Source organism: Choloepus didactylus, chromosome 12, assembly GCF_015220235.1.
Source record: "Choloepus didactylus isolate mChoDid1 chromosome 12, mChoDid1.pri, whole genome shotgun sequence".
Taxonomy (NCBI): Eukaryota; Metazoa; Chordata; class Mammalia; order Pilosa; family Megalonychidae; genus Choloepus; species Choloepus didactylus.
The window spans coordinates 58,583,059-58,610,286 of record NC_051318.1 but is presented as its reverse complement, the minus strand read 5'-3'; the positions used below and the strand labels follow the sequence as shown (position 1 = coordinate 58,610,286).

Below are 27,228 nucleotides of genomic sequence, written 5' to 3'. Positions count from 1 at the left end.
TTCAAGAAAAGGCAGAGATATTAAAGAGGGCATGGTAGATTGATAAATTCTGTAACCTTCCAGCTCTCATTCTTCTTTATGTTCTTTTCACTTCTTAAACAAACCAACAAGCTAATGTTGGCCATCAATACCCAAAGAAACTACACACTTACCCTAAAGTTGTTACAAACTTGGCACAGTTTCTTTTCTCTGAAAGCACCAAGTTCCCTTCTTCCTTTCATTGTGGCCTTCTCTAAGCCCAAATAGCTTAATATGTAGGTGTGTGGAATGGCTTAGTATACATACTAAGTGGCAGACACTTCTCTGCTACTGAGCCTCACCAAGGATCTTAGAGCCATTACATGGTGGTACTTCTTTAAAATACCATATGGAACTCCTTAATAATTTTAGGAGTCAGGATTTAGTAATTCAGCATAGAATAGTATTTTAGGGGAATGTAGATAGGTTGAGCGGATATCTGTGGACCTGGCTATCAAAAAAAAAAATCTCCGTTCAGCAGAACAGGACTCCACTTTGTATAAAGTTAAAGTCACACTAAAGGCCGGTCTTTGGTCAAGAGAGTGCCTCAGCACTTGATTGCAGCCTCTAGTGCTGATGATATGGATCTCATCTCTCTTCCTAGACTAGAAAATCCTAGTATACATTCTGCTGTGCATTTCCTATTTTGCTGGATAAATAGGATCATTGAAAAAATTAACCAGTCTCATAAACTACAATATTATTTTACATAATAGCTCCCGAATTCCAAAAGAGCTACTTCCAAGGCATTAAGCCTTTATCTATTTAAATCTTAATAATCAGAGAATGTACATGCTAGAAAAGATATGATCCAAACTTTCATTTTATAGGTAGGGAAATGGGAAAGTGTTAGACTAATGACAGGGGAGTCACTGACATAACCTTTAAAAATTGAATCACAAAGACAGGAAAACAGAAAAAATTCTTTAAATTGATATCATTCTCCTAGAAGAAGATATAAACTCACAGAAACACTATAGTCTCCAATGATAGTGACAAATGGAAGCACTTTGACCTTTTTTGGTAGCTAATGACATTTAAGGAGAAAAACTAAGTTTTCCTACTGCATACAAATGCTCATCCAGGAGTTTTGTCCTTCCCCCATAAATCATCTAATGATCAGTCAAGATAATATGGCTACTTATACTTTTGAAGGTGCTTAAATATTCTAGAATTAAAAAAACAATCACAACTTACCTCCTTTAACTTATCCACATCATCTTTCACTTTTTCATAGATTTCATTGGCTGTTCTGAGTTTTTTCTTCCACTCTGCTACAGTTTCTGGGTCAATTTTACTTGGATTATCTGCAATTGGATGCTTGTCTTCACTTTGGTTGCCTTGCATCAAAGTTAAAGGATCCAGAATGGTCTTGATCTGTGACTCCAAGCTGAGATTTTTACTCTTAAGTTCTTCTACCTCTTTTTGTAGACAATCTATTTCATCCTGTAAAAGGATTGCATAGTCATTAGGCAGACAGAAACACTAAACAAAGCTTGCTAAACCATAGCCAATTTTTTTTTTGAATTTTATACTCAAAATGTTGTAGATATATAAATTCTTTATGCATCAGAACACCTTTGTAGCCAGAAAGTCATGTCCATTTCTGAAGAAAATTTTGAGGCATGTATCATTACAACTTTGCTTCTAAACTTGAAGTAAGGTGAAAACATATACCATTTCTTTACATTTACCATTTCCTTACATTTTCCATTTCAGAATAATACATGTGGTTACTCTTGAATGTTTCTGGATTCTGGTTCTTCAGTTAACACCATGAATATTCTGAGTATTAGTTTCCCCACTCTGGAACTGGTTATAACCTAAAATCCAATCACTAGACATTTGAGATTGAACCCTTTTCTGTTATACCACTTATTTATCTATAATGACTATTTTGCCTTAAACTGACATTGTTAGAAATTCTGTTTTTAGAAAATAAACTCCACTGTATCCAAATAGCTCAATATGCCTGTGATCTCCCAAAAGATCAATCTGATTAGGATCTGAGTATGATAAATGATCATTTAAGTACAAAAATCCTAACATTTCAGAGTTAATACTGATTAGCAAAGATAGCACTACTTATAATTTTAAATTACAATTCATTTCAAGTTAAATAGAATTATAAAATTAAACAATTGCTTCATTTGTTTGAATAAATATATTAATGAATAAACAAATATAACAGGAACACATATATATGAATGAACACCAATTCAGTCATTTATTCATGTCCCACTTCATTTAAAAAATTATTTGGGGCAGCTGAGATAGTTTCCATGTATACATTTTAACTTACAGATATTTTATGTCTAAAGAGGAGATCAAAAATTCTTACCCTTTCCTCAATTTAAAATAGCTTAGTCTAGACAACTGGCTTAAAGTCCACTATTCAAAAGTACATGTATTCTATCAACATGAACTTACTGGAAAAATTCTGTTGCCATGTTAAATAAGCCCCCCAATCACCTTTAGACAAAAATTAGGAAACAGCATATTTCAAACTAAAATCTCTTTGCTGACAGTTGACATAAGGTATGTATATATATTTTTAGCATTTTTTGTTGTGAAATATAACATATATGCAGGAAAATGATAAAGTTCAAAACACAGTTTGACAAGTAGTTACAGAGCAAATTCCAAAATATACTATGGGCTACAGTTCCACAATTTCATGTATTTCTTTCTGACTGTTTTAATACACTAAAAACTAAAAAGAAGGATCTATATAATGATTCAGTAGACATAATCATTTGTTGAATCCTAAATTCTCTATTACAACTCCTTCCTCTCATTTGATCATTCTCTCAATCTTCAGGGATATCTAGGCAATGACCATTCTAACTTCTTCATGTTGAAAAGGGGTGTTGACATTATGGGGTAGGAGAATGCAACTGGTTTGAGATAAGGTATATTTACTTTACCATCACTGGTAAATTTAAAGGCAGAAGGAAAAAAGGAATGAAGGTTTTGGTCACTGTTTACCAGAGTGTTCAAAATGACTTGTGGGGGTCAAAACTCTGACCTTCACAAGAGGGTTTCCTTTATCTCCAAACTTCTTGAAGGAGTAAATACTTACAAAATGATGTCCCTGTTGAGGTACAAATTTTATATTAAAAAAGAAAAAAAATGCTTCCATTTGTTACTCTTCTCTGGAATCCTATTCCCCACTTCCTTTGGTACTTAAAGGGGTGGGGTGGGGTGGCAAAAGCAAAAACAAAAAACAAAAACCCACAAGCTTTCTTCTTTTTGAAATGGCAAATGAGAAAAGACAAATAATTTATCAAATAAGATTTTACTGGCATTTAAAATATTTCATTGGATGTTTATTCCAAGAAGTCCAGGGACTGAGGTAGTTCACTTTTACCTGAGCTCACTGCTTTCAGTGAATTACAATTATTTACCTCATATTCTTTGTGGAGTAATTCAAGTCTAGTTTTCCGAAGGTGCTTTCTGACTGTATGGCTTAGCATAGGTTCACTTTCACTTGTTCCTCCTACAGAGAAAAAAAAATTCTCATTTTTCACTGTGATTTGTGCAGAGTGAAAATGAAAGCAAATTCTTTTCTTATTACTTAATATAGTGATAGTGTCCCACCATAATTTGTACCTTTTTCCTTATAAACACCCTTGAGGTTGTCATCTAGGTCTTTTCTCTATCCCAATCCTTAGAAAAAATAAATATCAAATAACTCCATAAGAAATACCTTCATTCAAATATCATGTGTGTTTACTTACCTATGTATCTTCTTGTAGTAAATTATAATTATTATTATAGTAAATTAAGTCAAGGGCTATATTTTATTAATATATTTTATTAATGTATCATATTTAGACAATTATATACTTGAATACCAGACAACTGTTAAATAATGATAAAACCAATTAGCTAGTCAAACATGCCTGGTTACTGGTAACACAACTGAAAATACTAATGCCTCTTTTCACTAATTCTAACAACTCAGTTACAATGGATTATGAGTCACAGCATTAATTGTATGCCCATAATGACTTCTTACAAATACACTCAAAATGAATACTTCCTGACAGCTCTTCACTTGTGCCATGATTACCCTATTTTTCTTTATACTTCTTAGCATCATGATAGCAAGGCATTTTACAGATTTTCTTTTTCAGCACTTTCTATCCAAATACAAGGGTGAATGAACTATTTTACTAAGGCAATCTATTAAATATCTCTTGAATATGAATGAATTAAGGTATGAGAAGGGATTTGAAGAGAAGCTGGGGAAAAACAAATTAGTTTAATCATCAAAGTTCATATTCTACCAGAAAAGACTTGGCTCCTTGGTGAAGTTCAGTATAGGTAAAAAATTAGAGATAAAAAGGTTAACACTGTATCTTGCAACACAGCAGAGAATTATTCTTTTATCAGTCTTCACCCAGTTACTTAAGAAAGAAACCATAAAGCCATTTCTGATTCCTCCTTTGGATCTCAGTTCCAATGTCCAATGTTCATCCTTTGCTTTCTAGCATGGATAGGCTTCCATTCCATTTCCATTGCAAAAGAAATCTTATTTAATTCCATTTTCCTTAATTTGCTGCTATTATAATGACTTCTTAAGTGTTCTGAAAGGTGTTTGCTATACATGGAAATTATAGATTCACTTTCAATTTCTCCTAAAATAAAAACTGAAAACCATTTTAATTTTTGCAATCCAGGAGAAAGAACTTATATGAGCAGAATAAAAACCAAACACTAAAAAGAGTGTTTAAATGTTTTCTTTTTTTTAAGGATCCTCTCCTAATTCAAGTTTTACCTCCCATCTTGTGCCAATTAGTGTGGCAATGACTGTTCCTTTCTACCCTAACCAGTCTTCCATTCTTCCTCACCTGGGCAAGAACCTAACTAACCTACTCACATCCTGTCACTCCCCTACAATCCAACTTATACATCACCATCTGAGTAATGTTGCTAAAGCACATTTGGAGCATGCTATGCCCTTGCTGAAAACCATCATGCCCACCTCACCCTTCTTCCCTTCCATGGAGCAAGTTCCTGATTTGTCACTCAAGGCTCTCTACAATAAAGTCTCAATTTACCTGTTCAGTCTTATTTCAGTATTCAGATCCAACCTAGGCTACTCATCACTTCCGAAAACATGCCATGTTTTACTGCTTATAAATTTTAGATCACGTTTCCTCGGCATGAAACGCCTTCCCTAATCTTTACCAGCTGAAATTTTATCCATCATTAAATGTCCAGCTTGAAGGACATGAAGCCCTTCTCAAAGTTCCTTGCCTGAACTCCCTATGCTCTCTAGGGCTTTTTTGGTTCTTATTGTCTGCTGTTTTAAACCATAAATATTTTGGTCCACATGCATAGCCTCTACCAGAATGTAAGCTCCATGAAGCTCTTTAAGGTTTATTTCTTTCAGCGTCTCTCACAGTGCCTTGCACCCCTAAGTTGCTCTACATGTACATTATACAATTACTAATTTACCCAGTAGGATGCTGCCCAAATAACAACATTGAAAATGGTCATTTCAGTCTTCCCCCAAATAAACATAATATGGAGACTGTTTCAAATCTACTTCTATGTGTATATAAAACAGGCCCTTACCGATAATCTCTTTGCAAGGATTTTCAGGAGTGATGGGGACTCTGCAAGCTGGACACTGGCTATTATTCTTCAACCACAAATCAATACAAATGGAACAAAATACATGGTTGTTGATGCATATGACAGGTTGGCGTACCTATGAAAAAAGAAACATAATTTTCAGTAAAGGGTAAGAGTCATAACTAGACTCCTAATACGGTTTAGAGCAAACAGATTGCTTCTTTAGAGCCCAGCTGAGTAGGTCTTCAAAAGGGAACACAAAAAGTTTTGGGATTTATAAAAATGCTGTTTCTGCTGACACACAGTTTCTTACATATGTGTAACAGATACCAGCAGAGAGCTGGCCATGAAGACTGAAACTTGACATATCATGAAATACTTTATTTTGTAAACAACCACACTCTTGATCAAAAGAAGAAAACCTTTTTGCTCCACTGAGTCTAGGACAATTTTCCTCAAATTATTCTATTTTAGAATTATTAAATATCAAGATTAGATGGTTCTTTAAAGACTTTTAGCTCAAGGATACCTGAATCCTTCCTCAATTCATTCCACTATATTACAGATTAACAGCAACAAGCCAATAAGCATTGACATCTTACTATAAATTTCCAAAATCCTACAAGGCATGAAAGCCAAAGTAATCCCAAAAGGCATGGGTCCCACTCGTAAGTGTTTTTTAATCTAAACGGCAAACAATGCTGACAGAAATACTGACAAACACCAAATACACAAATCCTTGACTCTGTCTAAAAAAATACAAATAACAATACCTTATATTTATATAGAATCTTACATTTTATGAAGGACTTTCACATGCATTCTCTCTCTTCCCTGCTCTTGTTCTCTGTGTTTATTTAACAAAACTCTGTGAAGTAAAGAGGGTAGTTATATTTTACAAATGAAGAAACCAAGAAGAAATGAGAGGGCTTGCTGGATGTTTTGATCGTGGGTAGCTGTTTTTTCAGGAGGAAAAGAGAAAAGTTGCCTTGGTTTTCTTCATGGCATTTATACTACCTGATATATGTTTGCTTGTTTGCAAATGTATTGCCTGTCTTCCCAGTTAGAATGTAAGTTCTATGACAGCATGAAGTTCTTCAGTCTTGTTCATTCCTAAATCCCTGGCACCTAAAAGAATGCCTGGTACACAGTAGACACTCGATAAGTTATTTGTTGAATGAACTAATTATTTCATATTCATTTAGTTGAGAAACTTATCAGAGGGAATAATGGATTACTCTTCCTCAAATAGCACAAATTTAACAATAAAAAACAATAACCAAAAAAAAAAAAAAAGCACAGAAATACTTAGGTTTTCACTTGATTTGTATGGCACTTTCACCATGGGACTCAAAACACTACATAGCCATTTTCAGTATTTTTTTGTTCCAATATTACTAACAATAGTAGTGCATAGCCCTTCTGCAAATGGAGACTAGAGAACTAGAAGACCAAGGGGAATCAGAGGAAGTAGAAGGAGAATGAAACGACAGGACCACTAGGAGACACTTTTCTTAAAGAAATACTTGTCCTGCTTTGTGTCTGCCTCAGAAGGACATAGTGAGTGTCCATTAATTTGAAAGAATTTCTTACCCTCAAAAAAATCACAGATGTATGGCTATCCATGATAGGTAATCATTTCAGTCTCACTGCAACAGTCTTTCTAGTCTCAGTCCGGCTTTCCAAACATTTAGGTGCTCCCTTGATTGTAAACACTAACATAAGAAAACTGAACAGAGAAGATAGTTCAAGATGAACTTAAAGACTTAGACTGGGAGAAAATTAAATGTTTCGTTCATTGCAACTGGTATGACAGGATTGATTAAAAATAAAATAAAATAAGACCATGAAGCACAGCTCTGCAAACTCTTCTTCCCAAGTGCTAATATCAGAAGCAAGGAGTGAATGCTTATCTCTAAGGTATTCGTGGTCAGAGTCTCAAGTAGCAGACAAAGCCTGAAATTTCTTTGCAGGTGGCCTTTTTTGTAAAAATTCTTAAGATTCTAAAGTTCAGACCATAATATATTCATGCATGTTTCAACTGCATCTTTAAATCATGTAGCCTTTTAGGGGCACAAAAAAACCCCAACTAAGTACCAAGAAGATACTGCCATATCTATTCTGTAGCTCCCCCAAACACACACACATCAACCATATCCATGCAATATTCATTAAAGTACATATACCCTGAAATTAAGAAACTTAGCCTAAACAAGAGTTATCTCCTTGTCCTGTTACCTACTTTTAAAGCAGTGACTTAATTTATTTTTTTAGAAGTCATTACTTGTTGGAGAGTAGATGAAAGCCAATGCTTATAACATAAAACTGTGCACATTATTTAAGAGGATTCAAGATGCTCTCCCACCTGCCATAGGCTTTCTCCATTGGAAGCACATTTAAAGGCAATCTATATTTCTGTGTATTTGCTCCCATAACAAAGAGTAAATATCTCCCTAATCTAAAAGAAGGTTTTGAGCAACTCAGTGGATGGGACTATCATTTACTGGGGGACAACACAGGAGGAGCAGGTTTCACACACGATGGAATTCAAGAATTCTATTTTGGCCATGTTAAATTTGTGATCTTAAGCAGATTTTCAAGTGACAAGTTGAACAACGTACGGCTGAGAGTCAATGACATAAAAAATAATGAAATTTAAAGCCACTGGATTATGAGATCCCCTGCCCAGACAGAATAGTTGGAGAAAAGAGTGTTCTAGGGCCAGACCTGGGACATTCCAACAAGCAGAAATCAAACAGGAAGAGGAGGAGGAACAAGCAAAGGAAACTGATTTGGAAAGGGCCTGTGATGCAGGAGAGGAGAGTATGGTATCACAGAAGTGTAAGAGAAAAAAAGTTTTTCAAGAGGGAGATAATGGCCAGGTTTGCTAAATGTTGATGAGTGACTGAATTTGATGTGGACAGAGAAGTGGTTATGGGATTCAATTGCATGGAAATCACTGTGATCTGTCACTGACAAGCAGTTTCAGTGAATGGTGGAGGATGGAAACCTGATTGGAGGCTGAGAAACAATGGGAGGTGAGGAAGTGAAGACAGAATGCTGACATTTCCTTCATGTTTTGCTGTAAAGGAGAGAGCATAAAGAATGAGACCATGGCTAGGAATACAAATGGGAATGATATAATAAAAAGGGGAATATTAATGATATAGTAAAGAAGGCAGGGGTAATAACCATAGATAGCAAAGTCCCTAAGAAGTCAAGTGAGAAATGGATCCAAAGCACACGGAGAGGCTGTGACTGAGATAGGTGAGAGGACCTGCAATCCTCTGAAGCAGAAAGGAAGCCAGAGGGTTTAAGAACAAATAGTTGAAAAAAAAAGAAAAAAAAAAAAAAGCCATTGCATTAAAAAAAAAATTAACTTCAATGTAGTTATTTTAGGTTATTCGGTTTTTCTTATACCTTTGTTTGATTATGGTTTGTTAATTTTCTTGTGGTATGGTGGGAACATGTTGGAAGCAATGTAGTTATTTTACATTATATGTTTTTCTTATTCCACTGTTTGGTTATGGTTTGTTAATTTTCTTAGGGTATGGCAGGAACATGTTGGAAGCAAAGTAGTTATTTTAGGTTATTTGTTTTTCGTAATCCTCTGCTTTGTTTTGTTTGAAATGTTCTTTTTTTGTTGTTTATTTGCTTTTATAATTTTTCGATAAAGTCAAAAAAAAAAAAAGAAAAAAAAAGAACAAATACAGAGGGGTTTGAAGATCTATTGATAGAAAGATGAGGTTCCACTGTCCTAATCATTTTATTTTATCATTAAATATGAGATGAGGTTACCACCTGAAAGTGAGAAGGGGGAAGGGATATAGAAGTGAGAAAATTGGGAAGGTAAATTTACTAGGGACATGTAGCAGGATTGCCAAACATTACTGAGTTCCTATTTGAGGTCTGTGGTTTTGAATTTAAAGTAAGGCTAATTAACACAGGTGTGTATTTTTCTTAGCAGTATTTAACTGCTTAGGTTCAGGAAGGAAGATGAATAGCTGGGTTTACCCAGAGTTGGGGTTTTGCCAGAGGAAGAGAAAGACAAGAGTCTGATGATAATAAATGGGAATAATAAATTCCCGTAATAAGGGAAATGTGGACATATGTAACAACAATGGTGGTGGAAAATTGAATCAATGGATGGGTCTCGATGAGGCTGAGGTAATGCTGGAGAATAAGGAAGAAGGAAATATGATCAGAGAGTGACATGCTTACAGCCAAGATATTGGAGGTGGCACAACTGCTTTCTCAAATGTTGTGTCCTGCTCTTCTTTCTTAATCTAGGTGTCACAAGACATTAAGTTTGGTTCTATGCTGATGACTCCTAAATCTCCCTCTGCAACTGGACCTCAGTAAGTGCAGTAAGTGACACAGATTAGGTTTTGACAGACAAACCTGGGATCAATTCCAGCTCTGCCACTTACTGAGCTATTGGACCTTGGGTAAGCCATTTAGTTATCCTGGCTGTCAGCTTTCTCTGAATGGTGGCTTGACCTAGTACCCTTTCCATTCAGGTGCGGGGATTAATTAAGATAATGGATGTTGGCATAGAGGCTTCCACATAGCAATCCCTCAAAACAACAATAGCAGCAGCAGCATTATCAAAAAATCATCTCTATATGGAGATTCTGCAGCTGCAGCCATACATAACATGTCCCAAACCAAAACTCAGCCTCCTCCACGTATCTGCTCCAACTCCTACACTCCCTCCAGTCTAAGTAAATGGCACCAGCACCTCACCACTTGGGCTAGAACACTCAGAGCTGTCTCTGACTCACCCTTTTTATATTCTCACCATCCAATCTGTCACCTAATCCAGATATTGCATATCAAGTCTAAGAAGCCATAGATTTTAATGAGCCAATATTTTATATACCACTAAGAAAAACAAATGAAAAGCACTTCTAATTACAATTGTAAGATGCCATCACTTGTAGGCTGCAACCAGATTTCAGAGATGTTTATAAATAAGAAAAAAGTCTGCATCTCAAAATAGCAGAAATATGGCAATTCTACCTTCAAATGTTTCCTCACCTATTATCTTTCTCTGCATTTCTATCCTCACCTCACTAATGAGTTTAAGTTCTCATTCTTTTACTCCTGATGTATTGCAATGACTTCTCCCAAGTTGCCTTGTTTCCAAACATTCACTTCTCCTATCCACCTTTCATACTGATGCTAGAGCTACGTTCCTAAATATCCATCAGCAGCTTTCACTGCTCTCCTACAAAACAGCAATGTTTTTCTCCCTGCTCATAGTTTTAAGTGTAGCATTCAAAGAACAACATAATCTGTTATTAATCAGCCATTTTCCCTTGATCTGCTATTTTAATAGTTGACACAACCTGTACTTCAGCCACACAGATCTACTTGATGATCACCAGGGAGCGGGGGTTCCCCGTTTATCATGTTCTCATCTCTTAGCTTGATATATCCTCCTGGCCTCGCCACCCTCTCTGTGCCAGCTTGAATGCATTATGTCCCCCAAATGCCATTACCTTTGATGTAATATTGTGTGGGCAGACCTATCAGTGTTAATTAGATTGTAATTGTTTGAGTATTTCCATGGATATGTGACCCACCCAACTGTAGGTGATAACATCGATGAGATAATTTCCATGGAGGTGTGGCCCCACCCACTGAGGGTGGGTCTTGATTACTGGAGCAGTCTATAAGCTCAGAAAGAAGGAGGGAGCTTGCTACAGCTAAGAGGGACACTTTGAAGAAAGCACAGGAGCTGCAGATGAGAGACAGTCTGAAGACGGCCGTTGAAAGCAGACTCTTGCTCCGGAGAAGCTGAGAGAGAACAAATATCCCAAGTGCAACTACGAGTGACATTTTGGAGGAACTGCAGCTTAGAGAGGGACGTCCTGGGAGAAAGCCATTTTGAAACCAGAACTTTGGAGCAAATGCCAGCCACGTGCCTTCCCAGCTAACAGAGGTTTTCTGGACACCATTGGCCATCCTCCAGTGAAGGTACCCAATTGCTGATGTGTTACCTTGGACACTTTATGGCCTTACGACTGTAACTCTGTAATCAAATAAACCCCCTTTATAAAAGCCAATCCATCTCTTATTTTGCATTCTGGCAGCATTAGCAAACTAGAGCAGATTTTGGTACCAGAGAAGTGGGGTGCTTTTGCTGCTGAGTTTGCAAACACCAAACATGTTGGAGTGGCTTTTTAAATGGATAAGGGGAAGATTATGGAAGAATTGTGAGGAGCTTGATAGAAAAGGCCTAAACTGCTTTGAAGAGACTGTTTGTGGAAATATGGACTCAAAAGATACTTCTGACAAGGCCTTGAACAGAAACGATGAATGTGTTGTTGCAAACTGGAAGAGAGGTGATCCTTGTTTTAAAGTGGCAGAGAATTTGGCAAAATTGAGTCCTGGTGTCAGATGGAAGAATCTGAAAGCGACAACCTGGAATACTTAGCTGAGGAGATCTCCAGACTACCTGTGGAGATGTACCCTGGCTTTTCCTTGCAGCTTATAGCAAAATGCGAGAGGAGAGAGATACACTTAGAACTGAACTTTTGGGTTCAAAGAAACCAGCTGATGGCTTAGAAAATTACGAGCTTCCAGGGAGTGGAATCCCAGAAGCTACAGCTCGACCTGAGGATGTAACCAAACATGGAACCCAGCTGCCATTTCAGTACAAGCCAAGATTGGAAAAGGAGTTAAGCAGAAAGGATTTCTGGAAAGTCCTATTGTCTAATGGCTTTGACCCCTGCGTGCTTCATGCAAAGCCAGCAGAATTTTTGCAAGCTCTTTACAGACAGAACCACTGCCAGTCAGGACTTGAGGAGACAGACAAGGAACAAATTGAAGGAAAAATTTCTTCAAATACAGAGCCGTGGAGGTTGAGGTCTGGAGTGTAGAGGCCTTGGGCTGGGAGAGTGGAGTGGCCCACATGCATGGAAAGGGTGAGTTTGCCCCGGAGGTCGAGGATGGGCCTTCTGCTCGATGCTCCAGAAGAGTTTTGCCACCCCGGGCCCCAAAGAGGGTGGAGCACATTCCCAGGGAATTGGGGAGAGCCTGGCTGCCACCCCACTGTTCTGAAGGGGTTGAGCGTGTGCCCCAAAGATGGAAGGGAATCTGGGTGCTGCCCCGATGTTTGAGGAGGGTGGGGCCGAGAAGGTGGTCTCCCCAATGTGTGGATATGTTGGGGCACTCACCCCAGCATTTGGAGAGGAAAGGGCTGACACAAAGGCCCTTGGGAAGGGTTAGACTCCCACTCTCTCAAGCCCCAAGGATGCAAGATCATTCTGTTAATGACTCTCAGACTTTGAAATCTAATGGAGTTTGTCCTCTGGGTTTTAGGAACTGTTTTGGTTCTGTGAACATCATTTTCCTTACTGTTTCTCCTTACAGCTATGGGAATGTTTATCCTATGAAAGTCCCTCCTTTGTATATTGGAAGCACATAACTTGTTCTACGTTCACAGAGCCAAAGCTAAAGGAGAATTATGTCTTAGGACCGAACACACCTATAATTGATTTTGATGAAATCTTGTACTTAACTATTATTACTGAAACGATTTAAGTTTCTGTGATATTGTTGTGGGACGAATGTATTTTGTATGTGGAAAGATAATGTCATTTTGGGGTCCAGGGGGTGGAATGTGCCAGCTTGAATGTATAATGTCCCCCAAACGCCATTATCTTTGATGTAATATTGTGTGGGCAGACCTATCAGTGTTAATTAGATTGTAATTGTTTCAGTATTTCCATGGAGATGTGACCCACCCAACTGTAGGTGATAACACTGATGAGATAATTTCCATGGAGACGTGGCCCCACCCATTCAGGGTGGGTCTTGATTACTGGAGCAGTCTATAAGCTCAGAAAGAAGGAGGGAGCTTGCTACAGCTAAGAGGGACACTTTAAAGAAAGCACAGGAGCTGCAGATGAGAGACAGTCTGAAGATGGCCGTTGAAAGCAGACTCTTGCTCCGGAGAAGCTGAGAGAGGACAAATATCCCAAGTGCAACTACGAGTGACATTTTGGAGGAACTGCAGCTTAGAGAGGAACGTCCTGGGAGAAAGCCATTTTGAAACCAGAACTTTGGAGCAAATGCCAGCCACGTGCCTTCCCAGCTAACAGAGGTTTTCTGGACACCATTGGCCATCCTCCAGTGAAGGTACCCAATTGCTGATGTGTTACCTTGGACACTTTATGGCCTTAACACTGTAACCGTGTAACCAAATAAAACCCCTTTTATAAATGCCAATCCATCTCTGGTGTTTTGCATTCCGGCAGTATTAGCAAACTAGAACATTCTCCATACAAACAAAATCCAATGCTTCCCATTTTTTAAGGTGTAAATGAAATACAACCTCCTCTGCAAGGACTTCACTACTCCTTTTTAGAAACAGTGTCCTTTTCTGAGTCTCATAAGTTATGCCTTGACATTTATTTAATGCTTACTTCTTTTTGCATTGTGCTGTACTTAGAAAATTGTTTACATCCTGTGTTCCCTATTAGATTTCAGGATCCTTGGGAGCAGAGCAATGTCCTGTTCATCTTTGTAGTCACCTACAGCAGAAGCACAATGCCTGGCCCACTGTAAGATTAATAAATGTTAATTCTGATGTGCTAAAATGAAAGGCTGGGATAATGTTCACAAAAGCATCTCAAGAAGCAAAAGATCAATGGCCACTGCCAAACTGTGAAAAAGCAAGTTTAACCTCTCCATTTAAACTGCCAAAATGGTACAGGAGAACAACCACAAGCAGACTGCTTGGCTCTGTCTGCTAAGAGCCACTGACAGTATCATCCACTGGAGAATCATTTTCAGTGTTCAATACCTGTATCATCACTGTCTTTGTGTTAGATTTTTGAAACTGTTGACTAATTCATTTCTTTAGTACAAGTATTTATTGGATGATGATTTTCAGATAATGGTCTATATACAGTTTAGGAGAATAGAAACCCATTAAAGAGAAAGAACTATTCTTCCCAAAACAAATAACTTATTTATTTTACTGCAACCTGCAGGAGCAAAATACAAAGCTAGCCCTCCCTCGATCCTTCTCCACCTATCCTCCTCTACCCAGATCCTGATATAATACAACACTAAAACATACATATTGTTTTCTTTAATAAAATCTTCTCAAAACAGAGAGAAAGTCATAATTTGCCTAAGTTATTAGTATATATACCTGTCCTAGTTTGCTAATGCTGCCGGAATACAAAACACCACAGATGGATAGACTTTTATAAAAGGGGGTTTATTTGGTTACACAGCTGCAATCTTAAGGCCATGAAGTGTCCAAGGTAACACATCAGCAATCCAGTACCTTCACTGGAGGATGGCCAATGGTGTCCGGAAAACCTCTGTTAGCTGGGAAGCCATGTGGCTGGCGTCTGCTCCAGAGTTCTGGTTTCAAGATGGCTTTCTCCCAGGATGTTCCTCTCTAGGCTTCAGCTCCTCAAAAATGTCCCTTTTAGTTGCTCTTGGGGCATCTGTCCTCTCTTAGCTTCTCTGGAGCAAAAGTCTGCTTTCAAAGGCCATCTCCAAAATGTCTCTGTAAGCTGAAGCTCCTCTCAGTTACAGTGCATTCTTCAAAGTGTCCCTTTTGGCTGTAGCTCCTCCTCAAAATGTCACTCTCAGCTGCACTGAGTTCCTTCTGTCTGAGCTTATATAGTGCTCCAGTAATTTAATTCAGACCCACCTTGAATGGGTGGGGCAACACCTCCATGGAAATTATCCAGACAAAGGTCTTATCCACAGTTGACTGAATCACATCTCCACGGAAACACCCAAAGGATTCCAAAATCTAATCAACACTAATATGTCTGCCCACACAAGATTGCATCAAAGATATGGTGTTTTAGGGGATTTAATACATTGAATTGGCACATTCCACTCCCTGGACCCCAAAATGACATTATCTTTCCATATACAAAATACATTCATCCCACAACAATATCACAGAAACTTCAATCATTTCAGTAACAATAGTTAAGTACAAGATCCCATCAAAATCAATTATAGGTGTGGTCGGTCCTAAGGCATAATTCTCCTTTAGCTTTGGCTCTGTGAACTTAGAACAAGTTATGTGCTTCCAATACACAAAGGAGGGACATTCATAGGATAAACATTCCCACCGCCATAAGCCGAAACAGTAAGAAAAACAGGGTTAACAGGACCAAAACAGTTCCTAAAACCCAGAGGACAAACTCCATTAGATTTCAAAGTCTGAGAATCATTGACAGAACAGACATCGCATCCTTGGGGCTTGAGAGAGTGGGAGTCTAACCCTTCCTAAGGGCCTTTTCGGCAGCCCTTTTCTCTCCAAACGCTTGGGTGAGTGCCCCAACATATCCACACACTGGGGAGACCACTTTCTTGGCCCCACCCTCCTCAAACATCGGGGCAGCACCCGGATTCCCTTCCATCTTTGGGGCACACGCTCAACCCCTTCAGAACAGTGGGGTGGCAGCCAGGCTCTCCCCAATTCCCTGGGAATGTGCTCCACCCTCTTTGGGGCCCGGGGTGGCAAAACTCTTCTGGAGCATCGAGCAGAAGGCCCATCCTCGACCTTCGGGGCAAACTCACCCTTTCCATGCATGTGGGCCACTCCACTCTCCCAGCCCAAGGCCTCCACACTCCAGACCTCAACCTCCACGGCTCTGTCTTTGAAGAAATTTTTCCTTCAATTTGTTCCTTGTCTGTCTCCTCAAGTCCTGACCGGCAGTGGTTCTGTCTGTAAAGAGCTTGCAAAAATTCTGCTGGCTTTGCATGAAGCACGCAGGGGTCAAAGCCATTAGACAATAGGACTTTCCAGAAATCCTTTCTGCTTAACTCCTTTTCCAATCTTGGCTTGTATTGAAATGGCAGCTGGGTTCCACATTTTGTTAAATCCTCATGTTGGGCTGTAGCTTCTGGGGTTTCATCCCCTGGAAGCCCAGAGTTTTTCAGGCCATCAATTTCTGGTTTCTTTGAAACCAAGAGTTCATTTCTCAGCTTATCTCTGTCCTCTTGCATTATACTATAAGTTGCAAGTAAAAACCAGGCTACTTCTTCTATATTTTGCTTGGAGATCTCATCAGCTAAATATTCCAGGTCGTTGCTTTCAAATTCTGCCTTCCATCCAACACCAGAATTCAATTTTGCCAAATTCTCTGCCACTTTAAAGCAAGGATCACCTTCCTTCCAATGTGCAACACATTCATCGTTTCTGTTCAAGGCGTCGTCAGAATTATCTTTAGGTTATAAGTGGCAGAGCCAGTATCTCTATTCAGTGTGATTCAACTGCAAATCAAGTTCAACTTTAAACTAAGTAATAGTTCTTTCTTCCTCAGAGCAGGGTTAGTAAAGAATATTCTGGGAATAAGCAAGCAATAGAGGGCACATGCCTGAAAGAAGCAAAAAGCTACAATGGGCAGGGGCTGCAGAAAAGGGGACTTGAACGAGGCCATGGGAGGGAAGAGGCTATAGATCAATTTTACCAACTGTCCTGGCAATTACACTCAAAATCAACTGCTTTGCCTTTCTGGCACCCTTGCTAGAGCCAACAGCCAACATTTCTTGAAAGAATAATAATCTTTCTTGTACCTATGTGAAAACTTTGTTTCCTAGTGAAGGACCAGAAAAACTACGAAAAAGAATTTAGGTGCAATGCAGAAATAACTTAGTACCAGGGTTCCCTCCACTTCATCACGGAAATCTAGAAACTATACAAAATAGAATTCCTGGATAACCCTTGCTGGTTTTGTTTTTACTTTTTATTTGAAATAATTTCAAACCTACAGGACAGTTGCAAAAACACACACCCCATAAAGAGAACTCCAACAACCCCCTCCCCCAGATCCACCAATTTTAACATTTTGCTAACTCCACCTTTGCTGTATCATTCTATCCTCTATCAATCTATCGATTTTCTGAACATTTGAGAGCAGGCTGCACATAATACTCCTTGAAAACATAATACTTCCATGTATACTTCCTACAAACAAGGATATTCATTTATGTAATCACCTTCAATGCAGTTATCAAGTTCAAGAAATTTAACGTTGATCTAAAGCATACATTTTGTATTCCAATTTTTCTTATGTCCCAACAATATCCTTTTGAGCCTTTTCTCCTCCATTTCTGAGATCTCATCCGGGATCATGTACTACATTAACTGTCATTATCTCTTTAGTTTTTCTCTTTTTGTTTAATTGTGGAAACATACAACATAAATATCCCCATCCCAGCCCCTCCATATATACCATTCAGTGGGATTAATCACATTCATAATGTTGCAGTACCATCACCACCATCCATTACTATCACTTCCCTTCACCCCAACAGAAACTCCACACTCACTGGGCATTAACTCCTCATTGCGTCCCCAACCCTGGTACCCTATACTCTACTTTCTGTCCCTATGAGTTTACCTATTCTCTGACATTTTCTTGGGGCTTAAATTTAACACCCTAAATCTATAGCAATCTTGTCTGCTTTGATACTAACTTAACAACTTCAATAATACCCATAAACTATATTCCTATACCCCTCCATCCCTCCACCTTTATGTAGTTCTTATCACAAATTACATATTTTTACATCAAGAATCCAAAACCATTGATTTATCATTTATTTTATGCATTTGCCTTTTAGATCCTACAGAAAGTAAAAGGTGGAGTTACAAATAAAAAAATACAATAGTACTGGATTTATATTTACCCATGTCACTATCTTTACCAGTATTTCCTCATTCAGCCTCAGTCAACTGTATAGTGTCCTCTCCTTTCATCCTGCAGAACTCCCTTTAGCATGTCTTACAGGGCCGTCTAGTGGTGACAAAGTCCCTCAGCTTTTATATGGGAATATTTTAATTCCTCCCTCATTTTTGAAAGACAGTTTTGTTAAATACAGAAATACTGACTGGCAATTTTTTTGCTTTCAGCACTTTAAATATGTTTTCTCACTGCCTTCTTGCCGCCAAAGTTTCTGAAGACAAAATGGCACTTAACCTTATTGAGGCTCCCTTGTACGTGACATGCTGCTTCTTTCTTGCAGCTTTCAGAATGCTATCTTCATCTTTGTTGTTCAACAGTTTATAACATGGCATGGTGCGAGTCTATTTGGGTTTATTCTGTTCAGAATTCATTGAGAATCTGGGATGTGTATACTCATGTCTTTCACTACATTTGGGAAGTTTTCAGCCATTATTTCTTTGAATATTCTCTCTTTGCCTTGTTCTCTTTCTTCTTCTGGGACTCCCACAATGCATGTATTGGTACACTTGACAGTGTTCCACAAGTTCCTCCACCTCTGTTCACTTTTCTTCATTCTTTCCTCTTTCTGTCCCTCAGGATGGATGATTTCAATTGTCTTATCTTCAAGTTCTCTGATTTTTTCATCTGCCAACTCCAATCTGCTGCTGATTCCCTCAATTTTTAATTTCCGTTACTGTGGTCTTCAACTCTTTTTGGTTGCACTTCAAAATTTCCATCCCAATACCAATATTCTCTTTGTATACATCTCTCATTTTCATAGTTTCCTTTAGTTCTTTGTTCATGTTTTCCTTTAGCTCTTTGAGCATAGTTAGACCATTTTTAAAAAGTCTTTGTCTGGAATGTCTCAGGTCTGATCCTCCTTATTGATGGTTTCTAATGCTTTAATCTTTCTTTTGCCTAGACCATCACTTCCTATTTCTTTGCATGTTTTATATTCTTTACAGAACTCTGGGCGTTTTGATATTTTACTCTATCATCGCCGGAATTCAGATCTTGAGGCATCTGTTCCTTAAACTTGTATCCAGCTAGTGTTATGACAGAGCATTTCTTAAATGCCAGGAGCTAAACAAAAAAAAAAAAAAAAAAAAAAGGAGAAAAAGAAAACACCATTCCCAGTCTTTGCAGATTGAGCTGTGCCTGTGCTCTCTTCCAGGGTTTACCGATACAATGAGTTTGGAGAATAGCTCTGGGGCACAGCCTAGAGGCCTTCCGGATCCTTTCTCTTGTCTTGGGCATGTGCCTGTGGCCCTACGAATTCCTCCATTTACGGGGATACAATTGTCCTCTCTTCTTTAGGAAACAGTTTTGATTTCTAATTAAAGAGATAACCTCCTGGAATTATCTAATGATAAACTATTCTATAGCATTCTGGTGGTAGTGTCAAAATGTTATTTAACTACTATCTTGGGCTAGATCATGCCTGCATGTCTGCTTACTGATCCACTAGTCCAAGGCATGGGCAAAAATTACAGAAGAATAGGCAAGAAAATGTTATACATAAATCTTCCTAGAGGATGGGTACGTAACTTAATCAGGCTGCATAGTGCTCTTACAATACTGACAAGGTTGCTAAACATTATTGGGTAGCGACAATCTACTTTTAAGACAGAGGTAGAGACAGAGGTAGTAAATACAAAATGTCTAAACTCTCTGATTTTAAGTACATTTATATTCAAGGCAGTGCATCAACCACATGCTCTCCTTTCCATTCTGCGCTACCCTTACCCCCTTGCCCGGGAATCTGTATCTCTTTTTAAGATTTAAGGTCTGGCACACAGTCTCTGCTCTCATGAATGAGTTTGAGTGAGGGTTTCAGAAAGTAATCTACTAAGGCACAAATGATAACTATAGAAGTTCAACCAACATAGACTCTAAGCCTTGGTATCCTTATTTAAAATTGACTACCTGTCTCACAGGATTGGGATGAGTAGTAAATGAAATAATTTAATACATACAAAAGCATTCTATAATCTGTAAATCACTATGTTCTATTAAGTATCATTTCTGTTAAGTAAAACAAGCATAGGTTTTGGGAAATAAAGCAGGCAGAACACATTTTCAACACAACTGCAAAAGATACCCTAGTAACCAATGAAAACTAGGTATAACGTGTACTACTAAGAGCAAGAGAAAATTATTTCCCAAGGATATTTTTTCCAGCCTTTAAGGCTAGTGGTAGAAGAAATTCACTCAGAACTAACAAATACTTCTGGGAACTTCATGTCAGGAGACTAAGTTAGCGAACTGTAGCAAATAAAAAGATCACCTCCCTTACCTACCCTTCCCTGGCCACCAGCGTGTATGTAAACAGTCATAGCCAAGTGCCAGCTGAAATAACACCCTCCATTGAGGCCTTCCTTGATCTCTCTATAGTCAGAATTGAACAAGCTATCCCCCATACGCTCTCACCACACCTTTGTTATTTCGCTGGCATTTCATTCTGACTGGTATCAGAGTTATCTGTTGCTCCCAAGCCTGGCTTCCTACTAGTTCTTGAATTCAGTAAATGCACACAAACCCCAACAAGTAAGATAGATGCTCCTATTGGCCGGAATTAAATGCTCTACGAAGCTCTATTTCTCAATTCTAAGCCTCCAGCCGTAGTTTCACAGTCTGCACTTGGGAGTAAACACGCAGGCAGGCGCGCGCACACACGCGCGCACACACACACACACACACACACACACACACACACACACACCACAAACGTAAAAATAAATCAGGGTGAAAAAAACCTGCGGGTGCACAGTATCTTCTCTTGATTACGCGGTAAAGAATTGATCTTTAAGGAACCGAATGGAGGCACAAAGGGAAATAAAAGGAGGCCAATGCAATAGAACATTCAAAACTCCCTTTCTAATTCAAAACTACTTTCTCCACCTTATTTCACAAACACATTAGGCACCTCTTGCACCACAAAGCTGGTATTCTATCTCCAGACTGACCCGTACTTGGAATTAAAGCCCGTATCTTTTTCTAAACACCATTTGGGTGTACGTACTATTTACTTTTCACATTTAGTGCCCAAACCCAGAGTAAATGCTATCCTCAAGGCCCAGTTAAAAAGGACGTTGGAAATAGCACCATAGGCCCTACAACATAAACGCTCTGGTTGTATAGGGGGCGAAGGAACATGACAGTGAAGGCTCCCTGAAAATGTGCTTTAGTGGGCTTCCCTATACACCACACTAGATCGCACATGGACAAAAAAAAAAATTGTTACGATTCGTTTTTGACTGCGCCTCCATCGATGCCGGCGCCGGCCCGCGTGAGGCCGCCGGCCGCGGCAGAGCAGCCGTCGAGCCTTCCCTGCAGACCCCCGGGTCGCTGTCACCTCATCCTAAACGCGTTCAGGTGAACCCAATAATCACCGCGCACTCCTCCTGATCCCAAGAACGTGACCTCCAGTCCCAGAGAACACGGGTTACCGTCTTCTCTCATCTCGGCGCCTCACGCCCCTTCCCCGCCCCTCACCGAGACTGCTGTTGGCTTTGATGGGCGACTTCCTACCAGACCCCGTTTCGCAACTGTGCCCAGAATCACGCATTACCTTCCCCAAGCAAATGTGGCACGTGATGGGCAGAGTGAGCGACAATGTAACGTTCTGCACGGTCTGAGCCATGGCAGCGTTCAGAATCCCGCCAACACGGAAGTCCCGCCGACCTCGGCTTCTCGCTGCGACTGGGGCCACGCGAGGCCGGCTACGGCGGCCCGGTAGGGGCACAGCCCGCCTTCCGCGAGGAAACGAAAACGCGCTTTCGAAATGCGTGGAAGCGGCGGGTTTTACCTTCCTTCCTTTCAATGTTTCAAACTTTCCTCGGTTCGGAAGTTGCAAGATTCCTGAGAAGGGGAAGGAAAGTAGTTTACTACACGAACTGAGGGTCTTGAAAGTTTAAAGGAAAGCACACTTAGTGGAAGAAGAAAGGAAGACACGGAAAATCGGTTTTAAATCTCCGAATCTTTCGGGTGAGTGGGGTGGGAGGAGATTTTATCGACTAATGATTAAGCCCCATACAGTCTTTAAACACACGAAGCAGTCATAACTTAAAGAGAAAAGACGTTATCTTTTCATTTTAATTTTTCAAAACAACTTTTCACTTCGCTGGCTCCCTTTCATTATTAAATGATGCTATATGCTTCAAGAGGGCAAGATAATGCACTTAAAAGCGAATCTCCTTATCTATTTCTGAGACATTCTGGATATATTTAATCGCAGCTTTCCCTTAAGATAACACTTTCTCTTTTGGTCCTTCTACGGTTTCTACCTAACGGAGATTCATGGGTGGGAGCCACGGACTCATTTTTACCCATAGATCTGTAGCCTCAAATTGTGAGCCAACCACGATATCTGAAAGCTCTTGCACAATGCGTTTTAACTCCTTCATTTCAGTGCATGGTTGGATATGAAATGTACCACTGTGTTGTTGAAACTAGTGAATAAATTAGCATTTCCTAATAATGAAAGAAAAAAAATTAAATTTCCTAAATGAATCTTAAGTATATCAGACTTGGAATCGAACTGCAACTTGCTTTAAGTGAGGGAGAGCTGATGTGATAAATTTATGCTAACAAAAACAGCTTGTAAGTTGGGAGATTTAGACACCAAACCAATGGAACAACTTTTAGTAATCTTAAGGAAAGAGAGACAGTATAATCACAATAGGCAGCCTCGTGGTTAAGAGCAAGGGTTCTGGACCACCACTGCTGGGGTAGAAATTCCAGCCCCAATAACTTACTAGCTCTGTGGTCTCAGAAGTTGTTTAAACTCTCTACCTTTTAAGTTCCTCATTGGTAAAATGGCTTTTGTTTTTTTTGTAAGGATTAAATGATGCCAGTGTATTTAACATGTTTATAAAAGGACCAGGCAATAATGAGATTGGAGCATTCAGTAGTTTACTTGAAGTCCAAGTCCAGTTCAAACTTGGCTCACAGGTGACAGGGAGAATTCTTGCAAACAGTGCAGTAACTGCATTTCCTAGGAATTGGAAACTACCTGGTGCTTTGAATTGGGGAACTGGGCAAAGAGTAATATTCATTTTCTGTTAAATAGCCCCTTTTTTTTCAGAATACCGGTATAAAAGTCATCTTGTTTGGCTATTTCCTGGCTGTTGGAAGGCAAAGTCATATTTATATGGGGTCTAGAATTCACATGTTTTGTTAACGCATATTTCATGTTGCTGGCTGTAGATCCCAGGCTTCCAAGATGAGTACCCACTGTTCTTTTGCCTTTTCCCGATATTACTGATTTCTTCTCTGTTATCTCCTTGTCTGGGCTTATCCCCACCATGTTATTTTAGGGCCTGTCATTTCCACCCTCTGAGTGGAGTGTAAGACAGAATGTTCTCACATCAAGCCCTGGAAACAGTGCTACAGGAAAACACTTTTGAGACTTTTCCATTGCTTCTTACTGGGGCAAGTCCATTTCTTCTAACTCATCCTGATTATTGGTGCCAAAACCTAGTCAGGAAGGTAAATTTTAAACATCATGACCTGCAGTTAGTTAAGTAGAATATCAAAAATTTCTACCGTCTCTTTCCACATTTACTATCATATGTCATTCATGCAGTTTCTCAGTGCTGCTTTAGTGCTTTGTCTATGTGGCTTTTTCTGCACAGATCACATTGTATTCCTTGTTTGTGTGCTGTCCCCACAATAGACTATATGTTTCTTTTCTTTTAACTGGTTTAATAGTTTATAATTTACATAGCATACAATTCACCCATTTAATGTGTACAGTTCAGTAGGTTTTAGTATATTCACAACCATCACCACACTCAATTTTATAACATTTTCATCACCTCAAAAGAGAAATCTGTACCTTTAGCTATTGCCCCTGTTTTCAAAAACCTCTATTCTCCCAGCCCTAAGCAATCCCTAATTTACTTTCTGTCTCTATAGATTTGCCTATTATGGGCATTTCATATAAATGGAGTCATATAATGCGTGACTGTTTGTGAATGGTCTTTTCTTTCACTTAGCATGTTTTCAAGGTTCATCCATGTTGTAGCATGTATCAGTACTGCATCCCTTTTTATGGCCAAATAATGTTCCATTGTATAAATATGCCACATTTTGTTTATCCATGCATCAGTTGATAGATCTTTGGATTGTTTCCACCTTCAGGCTCCTATGAATAATGCTACTCTGAACATTAGCATACAAGTTTTTGGGTGAACATAGGTTTTGATTTCTCTCAGATGTCTATGAGTAGAATTGCTGGGTCAGATGGTAACTCTTTGTTTAACCATTTGAGGAACTGCCAGGCTGTTTTCCAAAGCAGCTGCACTATTTTTACATTTCCACCAGCAGTGTTTGAGGGTTTCTATTTTGCCACATTCTCACCAGTACTTATTATCTAACTTTTGGCTTCTGGCCATCTTAGTGGGTGTGAAGTGGTATCCCATTGTGGTTTTGATTTGCATTTCCTGGAAAACTAACGATGTTGAGCATCTTTTTATTAATTGACTGGTCATTTGCATATCTTTTTTTTTTCAGAGCCTTTGTCTATTTTTAATTGTTATTTGTCTTTTTATTATTGAGTTGTAAGAGTTATTTTTATATTCGAGATAGAAGTCAGACCACAAGTTTCTTGAAGTTAGGGAATGCATCTAATGTATCTAGTATCCAGTACTAAGCAATTATTCCACAAATAGTAATCTTTTCTTTAGCTCCAGTCTAATCTTATTATAGACCTGGGCATTGTCTTTATTTGATTTTCACTAAAAAATGGAAAGTTGTATTGCTTTTTGCTAATTATAAAAATAACACAGGCTCATCTTAAACAAACTAAACCCTGCTAAAAAATATAATAAGAAAAAGTTTCCCTAGACTTTTGCATCACCTCCTTACCCCATGAGGTAAGCACTATTGACATTCTAGAGCATATCCTTACAAACATTTGAACTCATATCATAAGTACAAATAGGATCATAACATACCTTCCTTGTTCATGTAATGCTTTCTGCAAATTATATATGCATATAATAGATTATTATATTCAGTTTATGGCTAAATACTATTTTTAGTAGTGCAGGTTAATTAGGACTCTCTCTAGGTCCAGGTTGATTACAGGCCAGTTTCTGGCTTTGCTTTTAATAATGCAAGTGGTTTTAGGTGAGGAGTTATCTCTTCTCTTTCCTCTACAAAGGACATTTTCCATTTTTCTCTTTTTTTTTTTAATCAAATAGTGTTCTAAATACACTTATTTGGCCCAAATCATTAAATGATGCTCCTGTTACTCTAATAGGAAATCAAAGATTACATGGCTTATGGACTTTCTACTTTATTTCTTTCTCAACTTCTTACTAGTCTTATGGGGAGTTCTGTGATCTGAGGAGTTCTTTTAGATATAGCACTTTGTATGGATTAAAACCTTCTAAATCCTTAGAATCACAAACTTTTGGTGCTAGAAAGGATCTTAGGGTTGTTGCATGGACCTTTCCTTTCACACTTGAGGAAATCGAGGCCTGGATAAAGTAAACCACTAGTTAATGATGAAATTGGAGCTAAATCCTGGATCTCACTTAATGGAGTCTTTGAGATTGTTGGCCCAATGCCTTCGTGTAAGTGCAAGATGTGTTATTATTAATAAAGTAGTTTGGTAATAAAAAGTCAGTCATAATTGAATTTCTTTGCTAAGAAAACCATCAAATAGCTATGGAACACCTTTTACCCCTTGTTTAAATCAGATTCATTTTTATGATAAATTATTTAAAAGCAAGTTTAAAAAAATATAAAATCTTAAGTGCTATTAAAAATTGATTAGGAATGCATTATTCTTTCATTGACCCAATTCAGATTGTTTTTAATTTTTTTGGTCAAAGCTAATAAATTTGAGTAGATGTTTCAGACAGACTTCTTGTAATCATTTGGTCATCAGTCAATTAATCATAGCTTCATAAATATTGATCTCAGATTACATTTATTTTTCATTCCTGAAAGACAGTCTTTTTTTGTTTTAAATTTGTATTTCCCACATGGATTGTGGTTAACACTGAGAAAACTCATAAAAAGTTGTATTAAAAATTAATCAGAGGTACTGGCCCAGTAGCATGGACACCAGGCATGGTACCATACACTCAGGCAGGAACTGGGAATTCTGAGCTCAAATGTTTCAAGATGGGAGCATAAAAGATGCTTCTTAGCTAGAGTGAGGAACTTGGATTCCTCTTGCCAATGGTTTTTCTAGAATAGATTGATACTTTTGGTGTGAAACTGCTGGAAGTTAGTACTCATTCACTTAATGTATTTTTATTAAAATATGTTAAGGAACAACTAACCCAGACAAAATTCTCTCTCATGGAGCTTGCCTTCTAGAGGTAAAGTTTTGCTGCACTGGCTGGAACTCAAATCTTGGCCTCTTAAGTATCAGCAGAGTTTTAATACTGAACCTGCACATCAAGTTAGTATACAGTCACAATATAAATGATTGTATAATTAATAAATACATGCAACTTGTTATTTATTTTTTAATTCCTCCAATATTTAATTTTTTTATGTTCCTGGTAGTGGTCTGAGGGCTGGATATACAGCTGTGAATCATACTGACAAGGTCTCTGACTTCATTTATTTATTCAACAAATAATTTTATTGTCTACCAATTACATGCCTTGGTACTATTATTGAGCTATTTTATAAACGGAACAACTGAGTCTAACTCTCCCATTCCATTATAGAATGCCTATTTCTACAGTAGCTTCTCTTCTGGAAGGTCTTATTGTTAGTTAGCCCCTGGTCATTGTGACATAGCAACTTAAGATTTTAAATATTTTTAAATTTTCAAATTGGGTGATTGTTTTTAAATTAGGTAATTTTTAAAAGAATGTTTTAGTTCCACCTAAGGCAAGGTGGTGCTTCACAAATGTTTGTTGAATGTTAGAGAATA

General features: G+C 38.4%; 1 protein-coding gene and 1 long non-coding RNA gene across 8 annotated transcripts in view; one reads left to right on the top strand and one right to left on the bottom strand.

Moving 5' to 3' along the window:
- Nucleotides 1-22,011, bottom strand: part of OBI1 (ORC ubiquitin ligase 1) — a 47,772-nt gene extending 25,761 nt beyond the window's left edge. For 2 of the 5 annotated variants that reach the window (XM_037800458.1, XM_037800459.1), the window contains exons 1-4: nucleotides 21,895-22,011; nucleotides 5,605-5,740; nucleotides 3,426-3,517; nucleotides 1,216-1,464 (exon numbers count right to left, since the gene is read on the bottom strand). In XM_037800458.1, coding sequence (XP_037656386.1) covers nucleotides 1,216-1,464; nucleotides 3,426-3,517; nucleotides 5,605-5,740; nucleotides 21,895-21,966 — 549 coding nt within the window. In that variant the 5' untranslated portion in view covers nucleotides 21,967-22,011. Of the gene's footprint in view, nucleotides 1-1,215; nucleotides 1,465-3,425; nucleotides 3,518-5,604; nucleotides 5,741-6,400; nucleotides 6,431-18,288; nucleotides 18,319-21,678; nucleotides 21,715-21,894 lie in introns of those variants that run through there. The other 3 variants (XM_037800460.1, XM_037800461.1, XM_037800462.1) reach the window with 3 other exon arrangements.
- A 52-nt stretch (nucleotides 22,012-22,063) lies between these two features.
- LOC119507223 overlaps nucleotides 22,064-27,228 on the top strand; it is a 248,847-nt gene continuing 243,682 nt past the window's right edge. For all 3 annotated transcript variants that reach the window (XR_005211171.1, XR_005211169.1, XR_005211170.1), the window contains exon 1: nucleotides 22,064-22,310. This is a non-coding gene — a long non-coding RNA (uncharacterized LOC119507223). The remainder of the gene's footprint in view (nucleotides 22,311-27,228) is intronic.